This window comes from Eublepharis macularius, chromosome 12 (genome assembly GCF_028583425.1).
Source record: "Eublepharis macularius isolate TG4126 chromosome 12, MPM_Emac_v1.0, whole genome shotgun sequence".
Classification (NCBI taxonomy): Eukaryota; Metazoa; Chordata; class Lepidosauria; order Squamata; family Eublepharidae; genus Eublepharis; species Eublepharis macularius.
This window is the reverse complement of record NC_072801.1, coordinates 67,621,417-67,639,959: the sequence shown is the minus strand read 5'-3', so window position 1 is coordinate 67,639,959 and position 18,543 is coordinate 67,621,417. Positions and strand designations below refer to the sequence as shown.

The window sequence follows — 18,543 nt, the reverse complement described above, 5'->3', positions numbered from 1 at the left end:
GTTCTCACAGATTAAAACAAAGGGTCTAATGGGCTACTGAATGGCTTAGATGGGCCACTTTAGTAATCAGATTGTGATAAGTGACACCTCAGGAAGAGGGGACAAAAGAGGGAGGGGGAAATCCAAGTGGGCTGAAAGGATGTTCCAGCGGACAGGGCTTGTCCTGATGTCATCAGCTCTGGAATGCGGAGGTTTCTTTGAGATGCATTCTCTAAGTGCTTGGGATGGTCGGCACTTAGTTCCTTCTCCGGGGCGGCTCCTAAGATATGCAGAGCGGGGCGAGGTACTCTCGCTGCGGACGTGGTGTGCCCGCTTCGCCGAAATGGCTTCCCAAAGCAGTCTTCTTCCCAGGGTCTTCTGGCTGCCTGAGAACATGGATGCCGGCTGGGCATAGCTGGGGCTGGTTTGCAGGCTGCCCGGTAGCGAGGGCAAGCTCGGGGACCGGCCCGCGGGAGGCTCCAGGCGGGAACTGACCAGGGAGCGCCTAGCCAGGCTCGCTGGAGGTTTCCCCGGCAGGCGCCCGGCTGCTAGCAGCGGCTTGGGCCCATATGAGGCAGGCTTCCATGGAGGCAGGGGGAACAACACTTAAAACACAGTCCAAAGCAGGGAACAGGCACGGTCCGTGGCAGATGGCAATGCAGGCACGGGGCATACTTGTAACACAGTCCAAACATACACTGGGAAATCCAGATACAGGTCAGGGCAGGGTTGCCCAGAAAAAGAGTCCTTTGTGCAGTTAACCAAACATGGAGTCAGTAAACTACACAGTCTGTTGTAGCAGCAGGGTAATCAAACAGCAGGCAGGAAACTGACACGTGTATCAGAACACACACGTGCAGGGCAATCTTCGGTGTAGTAGTAAAACAGTAATGCAGGAAACTTTAACACAGTTCATAGCAGGCTTTAAAGCAGGAGAGGGGGCCTACTTGGCAACACTGAGGAACGCCTTTGTCCAGCATGTTGCTGTTGTTCAACTAAGCGCACTTCTTGCATGCGGTTTTCTACTTCACAGGTTAACTGAATCCACCCCAATAACGTGGGAGGATTATCTTGCATGAGGGCTCTATCCAGCAACTTAGGATTCATGCCTTGTTTGAACAAAATTATTTTAGTCGATTCCTCACACCTTGGGCATTTGGCGGCAAGCTGTCGGAATTTTGTAACATAGTCTCTAGCCGACATGTTACCTTGCCTAATGGACTGCAATTCTGTTCGAGCTCTTGTTTCCTCTAAAGGATCTTCATATTGGGCTCGTAGTGCATCCACTATCCCTTGAAGAGTATTTAACTCAGGGGCACCTATATCATAAAGACCTACATACCAGTCTGCAGCTTTTCCTTGGAGACGGGATCCCAAGTGTTCAATTTGACTGGCTTCATCTCCAAATAGGTGTCCCCACCGATTAAAAAACTGCAGAGCTTGCACAAGGAAAAATCCCAATTTGGAAGGATCCCCATCAAATGTGGCTTCCAACTTTACCCAGTCCATTGGTAATTCTTGCGGTCTGGCCGCTGGTGCAGGTACCTGATAGTAGTCGATCGGTACGGGTTGCGGCTGGGGTTGGAACGGAAGTTGTTGGAGCCTTGGTTGAGGTAGATGTGGAGGAGGACCCTCCGGAATTGGTTGTAGCGGTGCGGGTCCTCTCGGCGTGGGCAACATCGGTACAGGTTGTAACGGTGCCGGCTGTAGTGGTATTGGTTGGACAGGCGGCGTACCTCGTGGTGCAGGCAGCAGCGGAGCCAGCAGCAGTTGGGGACGGGGCGTCCCTCTTGGCGCGGGTAAACGGGGCGCTGGTTGTAAAGGTGTTGGGGGTTCTCTCGTGGTACTGGCTGCAGCGGCTCGGGTTGCAACGGCACAGGCTGTAATAGGGGAGGAGTCTCTCTGGGAACCGGTTGTCTTGGGACCTGTGTTCCTCTGGGCCCAGGCGTTCGTAGCGGTCGAGGAGTGGTCCCCCTTCCAATCGGTCCCAGTAGTGGAGAGAGGCGCGGAGTGGTACCCCTTTGTAATGGCGCCAATAGTCTCGGCAGAAAAGGTTGCCCCCCTCCTTGGGATGTTGTTGGTGGTGTGGTGGTGGGAGGCTCTCCCGGAGGACGTTCAGGTGTACCTCTCGGGGTTGTCGGAGGTCCCTTTATAGGTACTCCCCCATCGGTCCCGTCCTCTTCCACATCTGTATCTGGGTCAGGATAGGGATCCTCTGGTTCAGGACAGGGGTCCTCGGGTTCCGGGTTCGGATCCTCTGGTTCATCGGGTTGTTGCGGGATAACCTCTACTGGAAGCGGCTGGCCTGCTCCCAGCTCCGTCCTGGGAATATACTTCTGTAAGTTAGACAGGCTCTGTTGCAGACCTGCTGGCAGTTCCCGATTTCCTTCGGAGGTCCCAACCATGAGTACAGACAGTAGGTGAACTGCATGGGCCAGACTCTCTTCCATGCTTGTCAGCCTTTCCTCTAAGATTTGTACATGACCCATATTTCTCTCAGCGGTTTCGTTATCAGTATACTGCTGAGGTGGTTCCTCGGCGGCTTGCGAGGTATCCACATATTCAGCGCCTGGTTCAGCACAGGCTGCCCCGGGCCAAGGTCTTATTTCCCCCATGCCTTGGGCCCCTGCACCTTGCTCTTCTTGGGACCTTCCCACCAAGATCCCTTTCACCAGTTCCGTGACCGCTGAGATTCCAGCGTCAATTGCTATGGTTCTGCTTTGCAATTGTATCCACGTGTGTTCACTTAGGTCTTGTTGCCCTGTCCACAGGGTAACTTCTGCATAGTCCCAACTTAATACATCGCGACGGGACGTTTCCCACTCCAACCGGTCGGCTTCTCTGTTCCAGTAGTACCATGGTTGGTTACTGGGTTGCTCAGCAATTGCTTCTAAGCTCCGCCGGCCATCCATCGGGGATTGCATAAACACTGTACTCGCCCTTCGTTCTCTCGTTTCCCGCGGCCTCGCACCCCACTGCGTTGGAGTCGGCAAGGATAGCAACGGATCTTCTTTGGCAGTTGGCCGGGTATCCGTTTTACTGGGAGCGAGAGTATAAATTGTAGTAACAGAAGCTCCTGTCCTGCTGGGCACAGGTCCTTGAGCTTCCAGTCCTTGAGGGCTGGGGGAGGCATATAGATCGAAAAAAGGGTTCCTGGTGGGAACAGCTTTGGTATCCATCTTCTCCAGCTTAGGCATTGGAAAAATGGGATTCGTAACAAAATGTCAGAACTGTGGCTAGATAATGTCCTTACTCCAGACTACCTTATGCAATCAGACAAAAGCCCGTTGTTTTCAAAAGTTTACTGAAGAAAGAATTCATTATAGTCCACGGGCCTGAATACAATATCCAGGCTGGTACACGTGTATTGTTACGAATGATAGGTAAAGCTTGAGCTACAAAGTATCAGAACCCAGCAGGCCCATCCTCCCCCCATAGTTCTCAAAACAATCCCTTTGAAGCTGAGAAAGCGAAAGTTTCCCAGGGCTGGAGAAGCGATAGCCAAAACAATCTTCTTCCGTGCGATATCTGCTGGGAACGTCTTGGCACCTGTGAAGAAAGCACTTAGCATACTGAAAGAGTTAATATGGAGTCTCTTTAGTTACAAACATACACTTCAATCCTGACAGAAACAACTCCAAAGACGCATGGGGAAAATGTATAGAAGAAAGGAAAGGAGGTTATTTTTTATGAGTGTCCCCCCCCCTCCCCAACATACACATAAGATTGCAAATGTACTGTGGAAAGTGAACTTCACAAAAACTCCATTTAGCACTCAGGGGCATAAAAATGGCCCAGGAGCAAGACAAGCCATTTGGCTAGTGCGATGCTGGCAACATCCCAGAGGCCACTCAGCTCAGGTGACTCTTGGCCACCAATGAGTCTCTAGGTCCGAAGCCCACCTGAACATTCCCACTAAGTATCTGCTCTTGACAACACTGATTCTCATTAAGATTCCTGGTCTTAATCTGAACTGATAGACACTCGGTTTATTGTTACCACTCCAGCTTATCACAGAGATGTAGAGATAGAACATCCCCTAGTATTGCTGATACAACATGGCAAATAAAACCAATGGGCTGGACTGAATCAGCATTTCTGCTAGCGAAAAAGGGAGGCCCATCCAAAAAGGGCATGCTAGCAATCACGGGAATGGCATGAACAAAACCCGTGTGGGGTGGATGCTTTAATGAAGAGGGGACTGACAGAGACTAAGCAGAAAGATGGCTGGATCCAACCCAATCTGTGGTTTGGGGAAGGTGGCGTAGCATTGCAGGGTCAGCTGCCAACCCACATGTATAGTTTATGTATGAACAGACCCTGCCAATACCAACCACATATGCATAGGCTTGTCGGTATTGCTGACAACCTTATATATACAAAAACTGAGTTTAGGAACTGTACACATTAGGGTTCCCCAACCAAACCTGGCCACCAGTAGGAAGAGGGATGGGACATGAGGTAGAAGGCTGGTTGGGTGGTGGAATCACAGAATCATTGAGCTGGAAGGGGCCATACAGACCTTCTAGTCCAACCCCCTGCCCCATGCAGGATGAACCTAAATCATTTCTGACAAATATTCATCCAGCCTCTTCTTGAAAACTACTAGTGAATGGGAACTTCGGGTCCTATCCTTTTCTGCCAACTGGAACAGCTCCTTGCCCTCCTCTACTTGGCTGTGGAGAGTGTGGCCAAGTCACAGCTGACTTATGCTGACCTGTGCTAGGTTTTTCAAGGCAAGAGACTAACAGAGGTGGTTTGCCACTGCCTACCTCTGGAGAAGGGGCAGGGGGTTACACAGGGGTCAGCATCAGGAGTGTGATGATGTCACTTCTGGAAAACACCTGGAAGAAATGGCAATAGCTCTAGAAATCATCAGAATCTCCATGATAATCATGCTCACAACAGCAGTGAGGTTTTTCAAAAAAATCCCCACCATCACTTGAAGTGGTGGTGGGCCACAGAAGCTCAGAATGGGGGATCCCCTGCTCCAAATGGGGGCTTGGCAGCCCTAGTATACATGACTCGGGGTGCCGCAACAGTTATTGCAGCATTCTAGGTCATGCGCCGATTCCCCAAGCATTAATTGTTTGTGGGTACGTATAGTCTCTTCGGAATGTCTGCTGAATGCATCTAGGCAGACCAGCAAGTGCAATATCTCTCTCCCCAAGTGTCCATTAAGCATATCATGTGGTGTAAACAGAGATACTTTCATCATCCATAAGAAGCCATCATATCCATTTATTTTACCCATTTGTATAGGGTGGGGAAGGGAAGGCAGCATGATATAACCCAGTCTTGTCAGATCTCAGATGCTAAGCAGGGTCATGGGAGACCACCAAGGAAGACTCTGCAGAGGAAGGCAATGGCAAACCACCTCTGCTTCTCACTTGCCTTGAAAGCCCCAGAGGGCGGTGCCATCAGTCAGTTGTGACTTGACAGCACTTAGGCAGGGGGAAATAGCTGGAAGGATAATAGTTAAGCAGCCCCCATTCCATTTCTCCATTGAATACTGGAGAAAACAAAGACCTAATAAGTTACTGGTTCTCTAGTGAGGAAGTAATTGGTCTCCAAAGAAATCTTGTTTTGATGGAAATCTATCCTGGGTAGACCAGGACCCAATGGGCCAGTTCATTTCTTGAATAAAACTTCAGCAAACCATTTCAACCAGAATAAAAGCACTTCAACCACTCAGCCATCCTGCCAAAAGAAAGCCGCCAGCGTAATCTCTGCTCTTTCCACCAAAAAGACCATATGCAGTCCCAGAGTGATACAAGGAATGAGGCCACAATGTTAGGTTGACTGCACGTTCCTGGCTGGTTTTAGGAGAATGCTGTGGACAATTGAGGAACAAAACTTTGGAGTACTACACAAAAGGAGCTGACATGTGAATCCAAGGAGAAGAGGTTTGCCGAGGCATCCTATGCGAAAAAAGATTTGTGAGATTGTGAAACTTTCGGCATCCCCAGCAGACCAAAGATGTTTGCTGGGTTAGTCTAGCAATGCACTTCTTTCTTTATTAGGAAGAAGTGGGAACTCAGATTTCATGGACACAGATTGGCTACGTCAGATCATCTAAGCCTGCATTCTTGCTCTGAACATTTTTAAGTATTCATTGTCGAAGAGCGTTCAAGTAAAAACAGGTAAACCATGTAAGGGGGATGAAGTTTTCCTTCCCCTGTTGTGATGCCCCATCAGTTCCACTCCAGTACCAGCTTCATTCTTTGCAAACTGACCCACCAATTAGAGACTTGAGTGCATGGGAAACTGTGTACTGTGTTGAAGGATACACCCTACCATCCGCCCTGAGCCCCCCTGTTTGGGGAGGGCAGACTCTAAATTTAAGACAATAAATAAATAAATATTATCACCACCATCCACAGCAAGAATCAGATAAAGAAGTTTTGCTTCCCACAGTTTGCCTTGTTGCCAATAAGATCTGTCCTCCAGAAGAAGTTGTACAGTGGGGCCACAGTGCAGAAGTTCTTGCTACTGATCTTCAGTGCTGAACCACAGGGATTCCTGCTTCCTCCCCAAATTTTGACAAAGCCCTGAGTCTGAGGCCTCTGCTAGACGGAGCAGCACTTTGAAAGAAATGGAAAGGTAAAGAAATGGGGGATAAAATCAAGAAGACTGAAGTGGGGAAGGTACGGGGAGGGGGTTGAACGGATCCAAGAGAAAGGATTTGGGTTTCTTCAATGAAATCTGGATAGATTATTATAGACTGTTGACCCGAAGGGGGAGCAGATAACAAGAAAATTATTTCTGATAGCACGTCCCTGTCCTATACTGGATTCTGGGCAGTTTGTGTTAACAGCAGAATAGAATAGTTTCCTTGTTGAACAGAAGTTTTGATTAATACATATGAACGCATGAAGTTGCCTTATACTGAATCAGCCCCTTTGTCCATTAAATCAGTATCATCCACTCAGACAGGCAGCAGCTCTCCAGGATCTCAGGAAGAGATCTTTCACATCAGCTACTGTGATCCTATCCACTGGAGGTGCCGGGGATTGAACCTGGGGCCATCTGCATGCCAAGCAGAGGCTCTTCTACTGAGCCACAGCCCCTCCCCATCTTCAGATCGGGAAATTTCTGGAGATTTGGAAGGGGAGGGAGCTCAGAAGATACCTGATAGTATAAAGTCCGCTTTCCAAAGTTGTCACTTCCTCCAGGGGATCTGAGCTCTGAAGTCTGAAGATCAGTTGCAATTGCAGGAAATCCCCAGTCCCCACCTGGAGGTTGGCAACACTACTAAACAGTGGTTCTAATTGGCACTTATTGTAGGAGAGTGAAATCCCAGGGTTCAGCTATGCAGGATGACTTCTTGAATTTTCAAACACCCTTCTTTTCTTTAGCCTCAGCAATTGCATAATCAAGGAGGGAAACAGGATATTCATGAGCTTTTACTTGATGAATTTAAAGCATTTGGTGGGGGAGTTTTTTTCCAGTGTGAAAATGCTGGGGGGGGGGGGGAGAGGATAAAAGTATTTTAAAAAGAAAGCATTGGTTAAAACATAGGTTAGCTAGATAGGCTAACAAGTCAAACTAATGTTTTTTTTTTTAATACTTCCATCTAAGCAGGTCTATTCACAATCCTTTTAAAGTCCACTCAATGGGGCTTACTCCCAGGAAAGCATAGGGTTGAAAGTAAAAGGTATCCCCATTTCTCCCCAAAGGACAAAATCAGGACAAAATAACAATTGTGTTTTCCCAGGAACAGATAATCGAAAATAAACTGGAACTTAGAGGCAATCTGAGTTTTAAAACCTTCTATCATTAACAGACTTGCTCAGATCCTGCAAACTGGAGGATGTGGCTACTTTTATTGAGTCAAGCCATCTCATTTTAGGTCTTCCCCTTTTCCTACTGCCTTCCACTTTTCCTAGCATTATTGACTTTTCCAGCAAATCTTGTCTTCTCATAATGTGACCAAAGTACAATAGCCTCAGTTTTGTCATTTTAGCTTCTAGCGAGAATTCAGGCTAGATTTGATCCAGTTCCGACTTACCTGTCTCTATAATATAATATGACCTGACTGGATCTCTGTGGGGTAAGGGAGCGAGAAAAGGCCCATGGGGATGACAGGAAAGATGGCTCCCTGGGAGAGCTATGCTACTTCTGTTGCATAATATTGCCATTTTCTGAGGAGCAATTCTCATGTGTGACCCAATCAGATCATAGACCACAGGAATTTTGTTTCTAAGCACCACTGTGAAACCATCCTCTGCCCCCGATCAAGGTTATCAAGCTCCAGATGGGGCCTGGATTTCTCCCAAAATGACAGTCTCCAGACTAGAGTATTTAGTCCCCTTGGAGAAAATGGCAGCTTCAGAAAGTGTGCTGTATGGCATCCCATTCCTGCTAAGCATCCTTTCCTCTTCAAATTCTACCACAAAATCTCTAGGAATTTTCCAACCTGGAGTTGCCTCAAATGCCTGAGGGAGAAAGATCTTGGTACACCCCACAAGGCTCTTTTGAGGCACAAGCAACTGCTTAGGAGAGCATGTCCATCAAGGAACATGCATCACAAAATGTGCTCAAGCCCTCCTGATTTTAAAGCTACTGTTTTGTCTTTCTCTACAGCAGTTAAAGCCAAGACATATATGTGCTGTGCATCTATATCTCCCTCTCCATTTGAGACATACACTGAAGATATGGTTGGTGGCACCCAAATTAAATGTTGATGTCATGCCTATTTGATCCCATTCCTGGAGAAACTGATATAGTAGGTAACTTTTCCTCACTGAATTCCACCCCCCCCCCCAATATTATTATGACATGTAAATTAGTTCACTCTGCCAGGCTACTGAGAATCCAGGCCGAGCTACATTGTGTAGGAGAAATAGAGTTTCCTTAGTCTCACAGATCCAAAGGAGTTAGCCAGGTTAGTCTGTAGTTGTAAAATAGTAGAGTCCAGTAGCACCTTAGAGACTAACCAACTTTATTGTGGCATAAGCTTTTGAGAACCACAGCTCTCTTCTACAGATGCATCTGATGAAAAGAGCTGTGGTTCTTGAAAGCTTATGCTACAATAAAATTGGTTAGTCTTGAAGGAGCCACTAGACTCTTTACTATTTAACCGCACACTTTTTTATCAATAACAACGAATGTTTTAAATATGGTACCGGCAGGAAGGAAAGGGGGCAGCTTGTGAGGATGAAGGGTAGAGACAGAAACAACCAGCAGTGAGATGTCGTGATTCTCACTCTGATGAAACCCTCTTTCGAAGGCAGTCGTAGGAAGGCCTTCTCCACTATTTCCTTCCACATAGTGGTGGTGACCCTTTTCTATGGCTCTGTGGCAGGCATGTACTTAGCTCCTGACGGAGAAAATCAGAGAGAGATTGCTAAGGCGATAACACTTTTCTACGCTTCTGCTACACCATTTCTGGACCCCATGATTTATTGTTTGAGGAATGATCAGGTAAAGGAGGCATTACGAAGGTTGTCCATAGGAATTTGAAGGAACATTTTAAAAATAAATCAAAAAGCTTTGTACGATCTTTAAAAAATCGTTGCAGTACATATATATAAAGTCTTTAAAATACAAAAGAACATGTCAGAAAAATAGAATTCATTACACCAAGGAGAACCTTTGCATCTTCCTTGTTAACGTTTAAAACCACCTCCATCCTTCTCAGAATCCTACTATATAATTCCCTTAGTGTCTTCTCGACGACGCACGTTTAAGCTGGTGCGCGTGCATAAAAGGGCGCACCAGCATAAAAGGGCGCTGGGGAAGGCTGCCAATGGAGGGTGCGGGCTAGGTAGCCCAGCTGGAGGAAGAGGGCGGCGCAGGAAGAACGACACGCTGAAGTCCCGGTGGAGCCCGGGTGACGGCGAAATGCCTGTCCCCCTCAGAGCCCCGCCAAGCCACGCCGTGGCGCACTTGGCAGGGCCCAGGCAGGAGAAATACCCATCCCCCTTGGAGCCCTGCCACGCAGTGCCGCGCTGCTCTCGGCGGGGCCTGGGCAGGCAAAATGTCCATCACCTTCGGATCCCTGCCCAAACGCTACTGCCTCCTTACCTGCCATTCCTCCCCACACCCCCACCTGCCTCTGAGCCCTCCCCAAACCCCCATTGCCACCCTACCTGCCATTCCTCCCCACAACCCCACCTGCTTCTGAGCCCTCCCCAACCCCCCACTGCCACCCTACCTGCCATTCCTCCCCACACCCCCACCTGCCTCTGAGTCCTCCCCAAACCCCACTGCCTCCTTATCTGCCATTCCTTCCCACACCCCCACCTGCCTCTGAGCCCTCCCCAAACCCCCACTGCCACCCTACCTGCCATTCCTCCCCACACCCCACCTGCCTCTGAGCCCTCCCCAAACCCCCACTGCCACCCTACCTGCCATTCCTCCCCACACCCCACCTGCCTCTGAGCCCTCCCCAAACCCCCACTGCCACCCTACCTGCCATTCCTTCCCACACCCCCACTTGCTTCTGAGCCCTCCCCAAACTCCCAATGCCTCCCTACCTGCCATTTCTCCCCACACCCCACCTGCTTCTGAGCCCTCCCCAAACCCCCAATTCCTCCCTACCTGCCATTCCTCCCCACACCCCCACCTGCCTCTGAGCCCTCCCCAACCCCCACTGCCTCCTTACCTGCCATTCCTCCCCACACCCCCACCTGCCTCTGAGCCCTCCCCAACCCCCACTGCCTCCTTACCTGCCATTCCTTCCAACACCCCCACCTGCCTCTGAGCCCTCCCCAACCCCCACTGCCTCCTTACCTGCCATTCCTCCCCAAACCCCCACCTGCCTCTGAGCCCTCCCCAACCCCCACTGCCTCCTTACCTGCCATTCCTCCCCACACCCCCACCTGCCTCTGAGCCCTCCCCAACCCCCACTGCCTCCTTACCTGCCATTCCTCCCCACACCCCCACCTGCCTCTGAGCCCTCCCAACCCCCACTGCCTCCTTACCTACCATTCCTCCCCACACCCCCACCTGCCTCTGAGCCCTCCCCAAACCCCCATTGCCACCCTACCTGCCATTCCTCCCCAAACCCCCACCTGCTTCTGAGCCCTCCCCAACCCCCACTGCCTCCTTACCTGCCATTCCTCCCCACACCCCCCACCTGCCTCTGAGCCCTCCCCAACCCCCACTGCCTCCTTACCTGCCATTCCTCCCCACACCCCCACCTGCCTCTGAGCCCTCCCCAACCCCCACTGCCTCCTTACCTGCCATTCCTCCCCAAACCCCCACCTGCCTAGAAGCCCTCCCCAAACCCCACTGCCTCCTTATCTGCCATTCCTCCCCACACCCCCACCTGCCTCTGAGCCCTCCGCAAACCCCCATTGCCACCCTACCTGCCATTCCTCCCAACACCCCACCTGCCTCTGAGCCCTCCCCAAACCCCCACTGCCACCCTACCTGCCATTCCTCCCCACACCCCACCTGCCTCTGAGCCCTCCCCAAACCCCCAATGCCTCCCTACCTGCCATTCCTCCCCACACCCCCACCTGCCTCTGAGCCCTCCCCAACCCCCACTGCCTCCTTACCTGCCATTCCTCCCCACACCCCCACCTGCCTCTGAGCCCTCCCCAACCCCCCATTGCCACCCTAACTGCCATTCCTCCCCAAACCCCCACCTGCTTCTGAGCCCTCCCCAACCCCCACTGCCTCCTTACCTGCCATTCCTCCCCAAACCCCCACCTGCCTAGAAGCCCTCCCCAAACCCCACTGCCTCCTTATCTGCCATTCCTCCCCACACCCCCACCTGCCTCTGAGCCCTCCGCAAACCCCCATTGCCACCCTACCTGCCATTCCTCCCAACACCCCACCTGCCTCTGAGCCCTCCCCAAACCCCCACTGCCACCCTACCTGCCATTCCTCCCCACACCCCACCTGCCTCTGAGCCCTCCCCAAACCCCCAATGCCTCCCTACCTGCCATTCCTCCCCACACCCCCACCTGCCTCTGAGCCCTCCCCAACCCCCACTGCCTCCTTACCTGCCATTCCTCCCCACACCCCCACCTGCCTCTGAGCCCTCCCCAACCCCCCCTTGCCACCCTACCTGCCATTCCTCCCAACACCCCCCACCTGCCTCTGAGCCCTCCCCAACCCCCACTGCCTCCTTACCTGCCATTCCTTCCAACACCCCCACCTGCCTCTGAGCCCTCCCCAACCCCCACTGCCTCCTTACCTGCCATTCCTCCCCACACCCCCACCTGCTTCTGAGCCCTCCCCAACCCCCACTGCCTCCTTACCTGCCATTCCTCCCCACACCCCCACCTGCCTCTGAGCCCTCCCCAAACCCCCCTTGCCACCCTACCTGCCATTCCTCCCAACACCCACCTACGTCTGAACCCTCCCCAACCCCCACTGCCTCCTTACCTGCCATTCCTCCCCACACCCCCTCCTGCCTCTGAGCCCTCCCCAACCCCCACTGCCTCCTTACCTGCCATTCCTCCCCACACCCCCACCTGCCTCTGAGCCCTCCCCAACCCCCACTGCCTCCTTACCTGCCATTCCTCCCCAAACCCCCACCTGCCTCTGAGCCCTCCCCAAACCCCCACTGCCTCCCTACCTGCCATTCCTCCCCAAACCCCCACCTGCCTCTGAGCCCTCCCCAACCCCTTCTGCCTCCTTACCTGCCATTCCTCCCCACACCCCACCTGCCTCTGAGCCCTCCCCAACCCCCCATTGCCACCCTACCTGCCATTCCTTCCCACACCCCTCCTGCCTCTCAGACCTCCCCAGACCCCCTTGCCCCTCTACCTGCCAATCCTCCCCAGACCCCTTCTGCCTCTCCACCCTTCCCAAACCCCCATTGCCTCCCTACCTGCCATCCCTCCCCAGTCCCCTCCTTCTTTTCAACTCTCCCCAGACCCCCCTTTCCCCCCACCTGCCAGTCCTTCCTAACCACCCCCTTCCACCAGCCCTCCCCAGCCCCAATTTTCTAGAGCCCGTTGTATTTATTTGCACAACGGGCTCTGTTTCCAGTAATAAATAGTTCTGAAGCATTCAGGGAGGAGAAAGAACTGCTCCCAGCCTTCCCTAAATGGCCTGCCTTCTTAGCATATGATGAGTCAAGAGAATGCTAGACAATGGTTGTTGTGGGTTTTCCAGGCTGTATTGCCGTGGTCTTGGCATTGTAGTTCCTGACGTTTCGCCAGCAGCTGTGGCTGGCATCTTCAGAGGTGTAGCACCAAAAGACAGAGATCTCTCAGTGTCACAGTGTGGAAAAGTTGTTGGCAGGTCATTTGTATCTACTCAGGAGGGGTGGGGTTGAGCTGAGTCATCCTGTAAGAGTTTCCCAGGGTGTGGAATGCTAATGGCGGGAGGCTTCACTGTATCCTGAGGAGGTTCTTTTGCATATGGATTGGTGCTTGATGTGCTAATCTTCTCTGCAGGGCTATTGTCGAGTATAGAGTGTTTTGTTAGCCTGGTGTTTTTCAGAACTGGAAACCATGCTCTGTTCATTCTTAAGGTTTCTTCTTTCCTGTTGAAGTTTTGCTTATGCTTGTGAATTTCAATGGCTTCCCTGTGCAGTCTGACAAAGTAGTTGGAAGTGTTGTCCAGTATTTTGGTGTCCTGGAATAAGATACTGTGCCCTGTTTGAGTTAGGCTATGTTCAGCCACTGCTGATTTTTCAGGTTGTCCAAGTCTGCAGTGTCTGTCATGTTCTTTTATTCTTGTCTGGATGCTACGCTTTGTGGTCCCGATGTAAACTTGTCCACAGCTGCAGGGTATATGGTATACTCCTGCAGAGGTGAGGGGATCTCTACTGTCTTTTGCTGATCGTAGCATCTGTTGTATTTTTCGGGTGGGTCTGAATACTGCTTGAAGGTTATGCTTTTTCATAAGCTTTCCCATCTGATCAGTAATTCCTTTGATATATGGCAAAAACACTTTTCCTGTAGGAGACTGTTTTTCCTTGCTTGTTTGATTCATCCTGGGTTTGATTGCTCTTCGGATTTCATTTCTGGAGTAGCCATTTGCCTGAAGTGCGTGGTTTAGATGATTAATTTCATCATTGAGAAAGTGCGGCTCACATATCCGTCTTGCACGATCCACTAATATTTTCATTATGCCTCTTTTCCGTCGGGGGTGGTGATTGGAGTTTTTGTGTAAGTACCGATCAGTGTGAGTTGGTTTCCTGTAGACCTTGTGACCTAACTGAAAGTTTGCTTTGCGGATGACCAAGGTATCCAGAAATGGGAGTTTTCCCTCGATTTCTTTCTCCATTGTGAATTGTATGTTCAGGTGGATGTTGTTGAGATGATTCAAAAACCCCATCAATTCTTCCTCCCCATGGCTCCAAATGATAAATGTATCATCCACAAAGCGCAACCATACACTGGGTTTGTGGAGTGCTGATTATAGAGCTGTTTTTTCAAAATGTTCCATGTAGAAGTTTGCTATAACTGGGCTGAGAGGGCTCCCCATGGCCACCCCATCCATCTGTTCATAGAATTCGTTATCCCATTGGAAGTAACTGGTTGTCAGACCATGATGGAATAACCTTCAAGCAGTATTCAGACCCACCCGAAAATACAACAGATGCTATGATCAACAAAAGACAGTAGAGACCCCCTCACCTCACCTCCACACTGTGACACTGAGAGATCTCTGTCTTTTGGTGCTACACCTCTGAAGATGCCAGCCACAGCTGCTGGCGAAACGTCAGGAACTACAATGCCAAGACCACGGCAATACAGCCCAGAAAACCCACAACAACCATTGTTCTCCGGCCGTGAAAGCCTTCGACAATACAATGCTAGACAATGTTTGCTTATGGTATATGTTTTTTCTGTTATTATATTCCAGATGGAACTGGCCAATGAGACCAGAGTTCAGGAATTCGTTTTGCTGGGGTTTGGAGTCGGGCAACAGGGACGGCTTCTGCTCCTCATCTTCTTTGGCATTCTCTATGTGATCACGTTGGCTGAGAACTTCACCATCATTGCACTGGTAGTTCTAGACTCCCACTTGTCCCGGCTTCCCATGTACATCCTGCTGGGCAACTTCGCCTGGCTGGAGATCTGTTTTGTGAGCAATACTGCCCCCCGGATGCTCTTTGACTTGGCATCCCCTTATGGGATCATTTCCTTCCGTGACTGCTTCCTGCAGTTCTACTTCTTCTTCTCCTTCGGTGTCACTGAAAATTTCTTTCTCTCAGCCATGGCCTTGGACCGATACTTGGCCATCTGTCATCCCCTCTACTACCCACAAATTATGACTCCAGAGACCTGCCACAATCTGGTGGTTGCTTGCTGGATCTGTGGGTTCTTGGGATATCTTGTTCCAGTGCTTGTGGTCTCGAAGCTGACCTTCTGTGGTGCCAATGTCATTGACCATTTTATGTGTGACACTGGGCCACTTCTTTCCCTGGCCTGCCCTCCACTCGGAATTGCCCCCCTTGTTTGCCAGATTTTTGGGAGTTTTCTAATTATAGTCAATGTGTTGTTCGCTCTATTATCCTATGGCAGTGTGATTTTCACCCTGATGAGGCCCTCTTTTGAAGGCAGTCGTAGGAAGGCCTTCTCAACCATTTCATTCCACCTGGTAGTGGTGACACTTTTCTATGGCCCTGTGGGAGGGATGTACTTACTTCCAGATGGAAAACATCAGTCAAATGTTACAAAGATTGTAACACTCTTTTACACTTCTCTCACACCCTTCCTGAACCCTATGATTTACTGTCTGAGGAATGATCAGGTAAAGGAAGCAGTGGGCAGGTTGCAGAGGAGAAAGGCGAGATGCTGGAGAAGAAAGGTGTTGATGTAAAAAGGGGCAAGGAGTTAAGCAAGCAAAGGGAAAATAACTTTGCTGTGGAAAAGATAACATTTTTATCTTTTGAATGTTGATGGAGTCTGGCTTTTGCTCTTTCTTATCACAATGTTCCGATATGAAGCTGAAAGGTGAGTTGGGGAAGAATTTTTCAACATAAGTTGAAAATCAGAAGATAAGACAGAATTCCTAGGGTGAATGGTCCAACCAGATGCACTTTTGGTTTAACATTTGGTAAAGGATGGTTGTGCATGCAAATGGAACCATATGCTCCACATATAGAATTGCCCATTCCATTTGAAACTGATAGTTTTTGCTCATATGGGATATGATAAACAGATTGCTCATGACTCTTGTGATTTTCTTTCTGCATATTAATAAAATCCCTTTATTGTGTTTTTGCTCCTGTTGTCAATCCTTTCAGTATGCTTTTAACATTTATTATTATTGTTTTGCTGGGTATTAAAAAAAAATTATGTATACCTAGCTTTTCTCCTCCAAAGGGTTTGGAAGCATCTTGCAACAATACAGCTATATGACATAAATAAACCAATCCAACAAACAAAGCAAGAATGAATATCTTCAGCCAGCCATGGATGCAATGTACCACCAAAGAGCCATGGTCAAAGAATCAATGACCGTGAGCCTTTGTCTCTTACTCTTCAGCTGCAAGAAAGCCTTATGCTTCTTTATACCTGGAACAGGAAGGGAAAGCAAAAGCTCAGCAAGTATGTTCCTCTCCACCTTCCTCTCTCTGCAGATATATATATAATTTGCTTATAATCAGGGCTTTTTTTCTGGGAAAAAGAAGTGGTGGAACTCAGTGGGTTGCCAGCACAGTGGGCAGCTCCTGGAGGGAGGTGGTGCCCCTGGTACCAGATGCATACACACAAAGTGCATGCATGCTCCCAGGCCCACACAATGATGTCACTTTGAGTCCGCTGGAACAAGGGGGGAGTTTTTTAAAGTTTAAATCACCCTCAGTGAAAATGGTCACACGGCTGGTGGCACCGCCCCTGATCTCCAGACAGAGGGAAGTTTAGATCGCCCTCCATGCCATGGAGCGGAGAGCAATCTAAACTCCCCTCTGTCTGGAGATCAGGGGGCAGGGCCACCAGCCATGTGACCATTTTCAAGAGGTGCCGGAACTCCATTCCATCACGTTCCTGCTGAAAAAATGCCCTGCTAATAATACAATTTATCATATTATTTTAGGATAAATTGGAAAGCCAAAAAAGAAAATATGTATTTATTTATGTTATTTAGTGTTTCAGCATGGAAAGTTGTGACTTTGGTGATGTTCATTTTTTGAACTGTTTAGTTATTTTCCCTTCATCCCTTAAGGCCAAAAGCCTGAGCCGTAGTTTCAGTTTCACTTCCTTTTCTCGTTGTTGGCTGTTTGTTTCTACTCAGCGGAGGCCAGGAAGGCTCTGCTTTTGTTCTAATAAAAATTTCAATATTCCTGGCATGGTGCACTTATGGAATTATTACATTTAGAGTCCGTCTTTCTTACTGGGACTCGAGGCAAATTTTGGGTTTGACATAGGCTGATTCTGCACACATTGGATAATGCACTTTCAATGTACTTTATCAATCGTTTGAGGTGGATTTTTTGTTCCGCACACAAAAAAATCCATTCCAGATGATCTATAAAGAGGGTTGGAAGTGCATTATCCAACATGTCATATAGTCAATTTCAAACACAGTTCAATACATGTGTAATAGTGTATATCTTACATACCAAAAGCCAAATGGTCTTGACCTGCCGATGCTTAAATCCAGAGACTGGAACCATGAATGGACAAGACAGATCTTCCTACATGCCTCAAAAAAGCCCCAGGTTTGTATAAAAATCTGAAATGAGGTATCAGTGGGTTATCTGTGTGTAAAGTTTCATCAAGTCACGACTGACTTGCGGTGACTCCAGGAAGGGGTCTCAAGGCAAATGAGAAGTAGAAGTAAAAAATCCAAAATTATAAAGGGAGCCTCTACAGCTTTAAAAAGCGTAGGCACTTGTCTGTATTGCTGACAACCTTACATACACAAAAACTGTGCTTAGGGACTGTACACTTTAGGGTGTTAAACATCGTACACTCCCAAGCAGTTTCGTCTGTGCTGTTGGGATTCCAATATTTTTTTTCTGTTTTTGGCTCTGTCTCTATCAAAAAGTTTGTTTGGAAGCTGCTGCAGTCTGGAATTGGGCTGTGTGGGGCTATAAATTGCTACTTTATTTGACTCCTACAGTCATTCATGGTCCTGCAACCAAGTCCCATCATCAAAGGCTCCATTGACAAAGACTCTGTAGGTTCATCCTGGGAATACAGTGCAATTACCATTCATAATTTTCTGCTCGACATGACTTGATGTTAAAACAGAACATCATAACATATTTTACAACCTCGAGTTCAGTTCACACATATTCCCATTTTTCCAATTTGTGCATGTAAAGATATCTCGAGCCAAAACAAGGAGTAGGAGAACTCCAAAGATATGTGTGCAGGAAGAAGCATGAAAGATCTTGGGAGCTGCTAGTTATCCCAGCTGAGGCACTTACTCCCCAAGGTGATTTGGAAATAGAGCCACTTTTCTCAGAAAACTCCCCAAGCAAATTTCCCAGATGAAAGCATCAGGAAAGGTCCTTTTAAAAGGTTGTAGTCCTCATATACACAACCCACAATCAACCTGCCTGTAGTCAATTTTCAGTGCAGTCGCTTCTCCGTCCTCTACTGAAATAATATAATAAGTCATTATAGAAGGAATAATATGTGCCCTCTAAATGTGACCATCTTCTCTAAATCATGGCTATTGCTGGTGGGAGAAGTG

General features: G+C 49.1%; 1 protein-coding gene across 1 annotated transcript; it reads left to right on the top strand.

Annotated features, from left to right (window-relative positions):
* Positions 1 to 14,757: 14,757 nt before the first annotated feature.
* Positions 14,758 to 15,717, top strand: LOC129339601 (olfactory receptor 11G2-like). The gene has a single exon (XM_054994183.1). It carries the CDS (start codon positions 14,758 to 14,760, stop codon positions 15,715 to 15,717), a length of 960 nt encoding a protein of 319 aa, XP_054850158.1.
* The last annotated feature ends 2,826 nt before the right edge of the window (positions 15,718 to 18,543 follow it).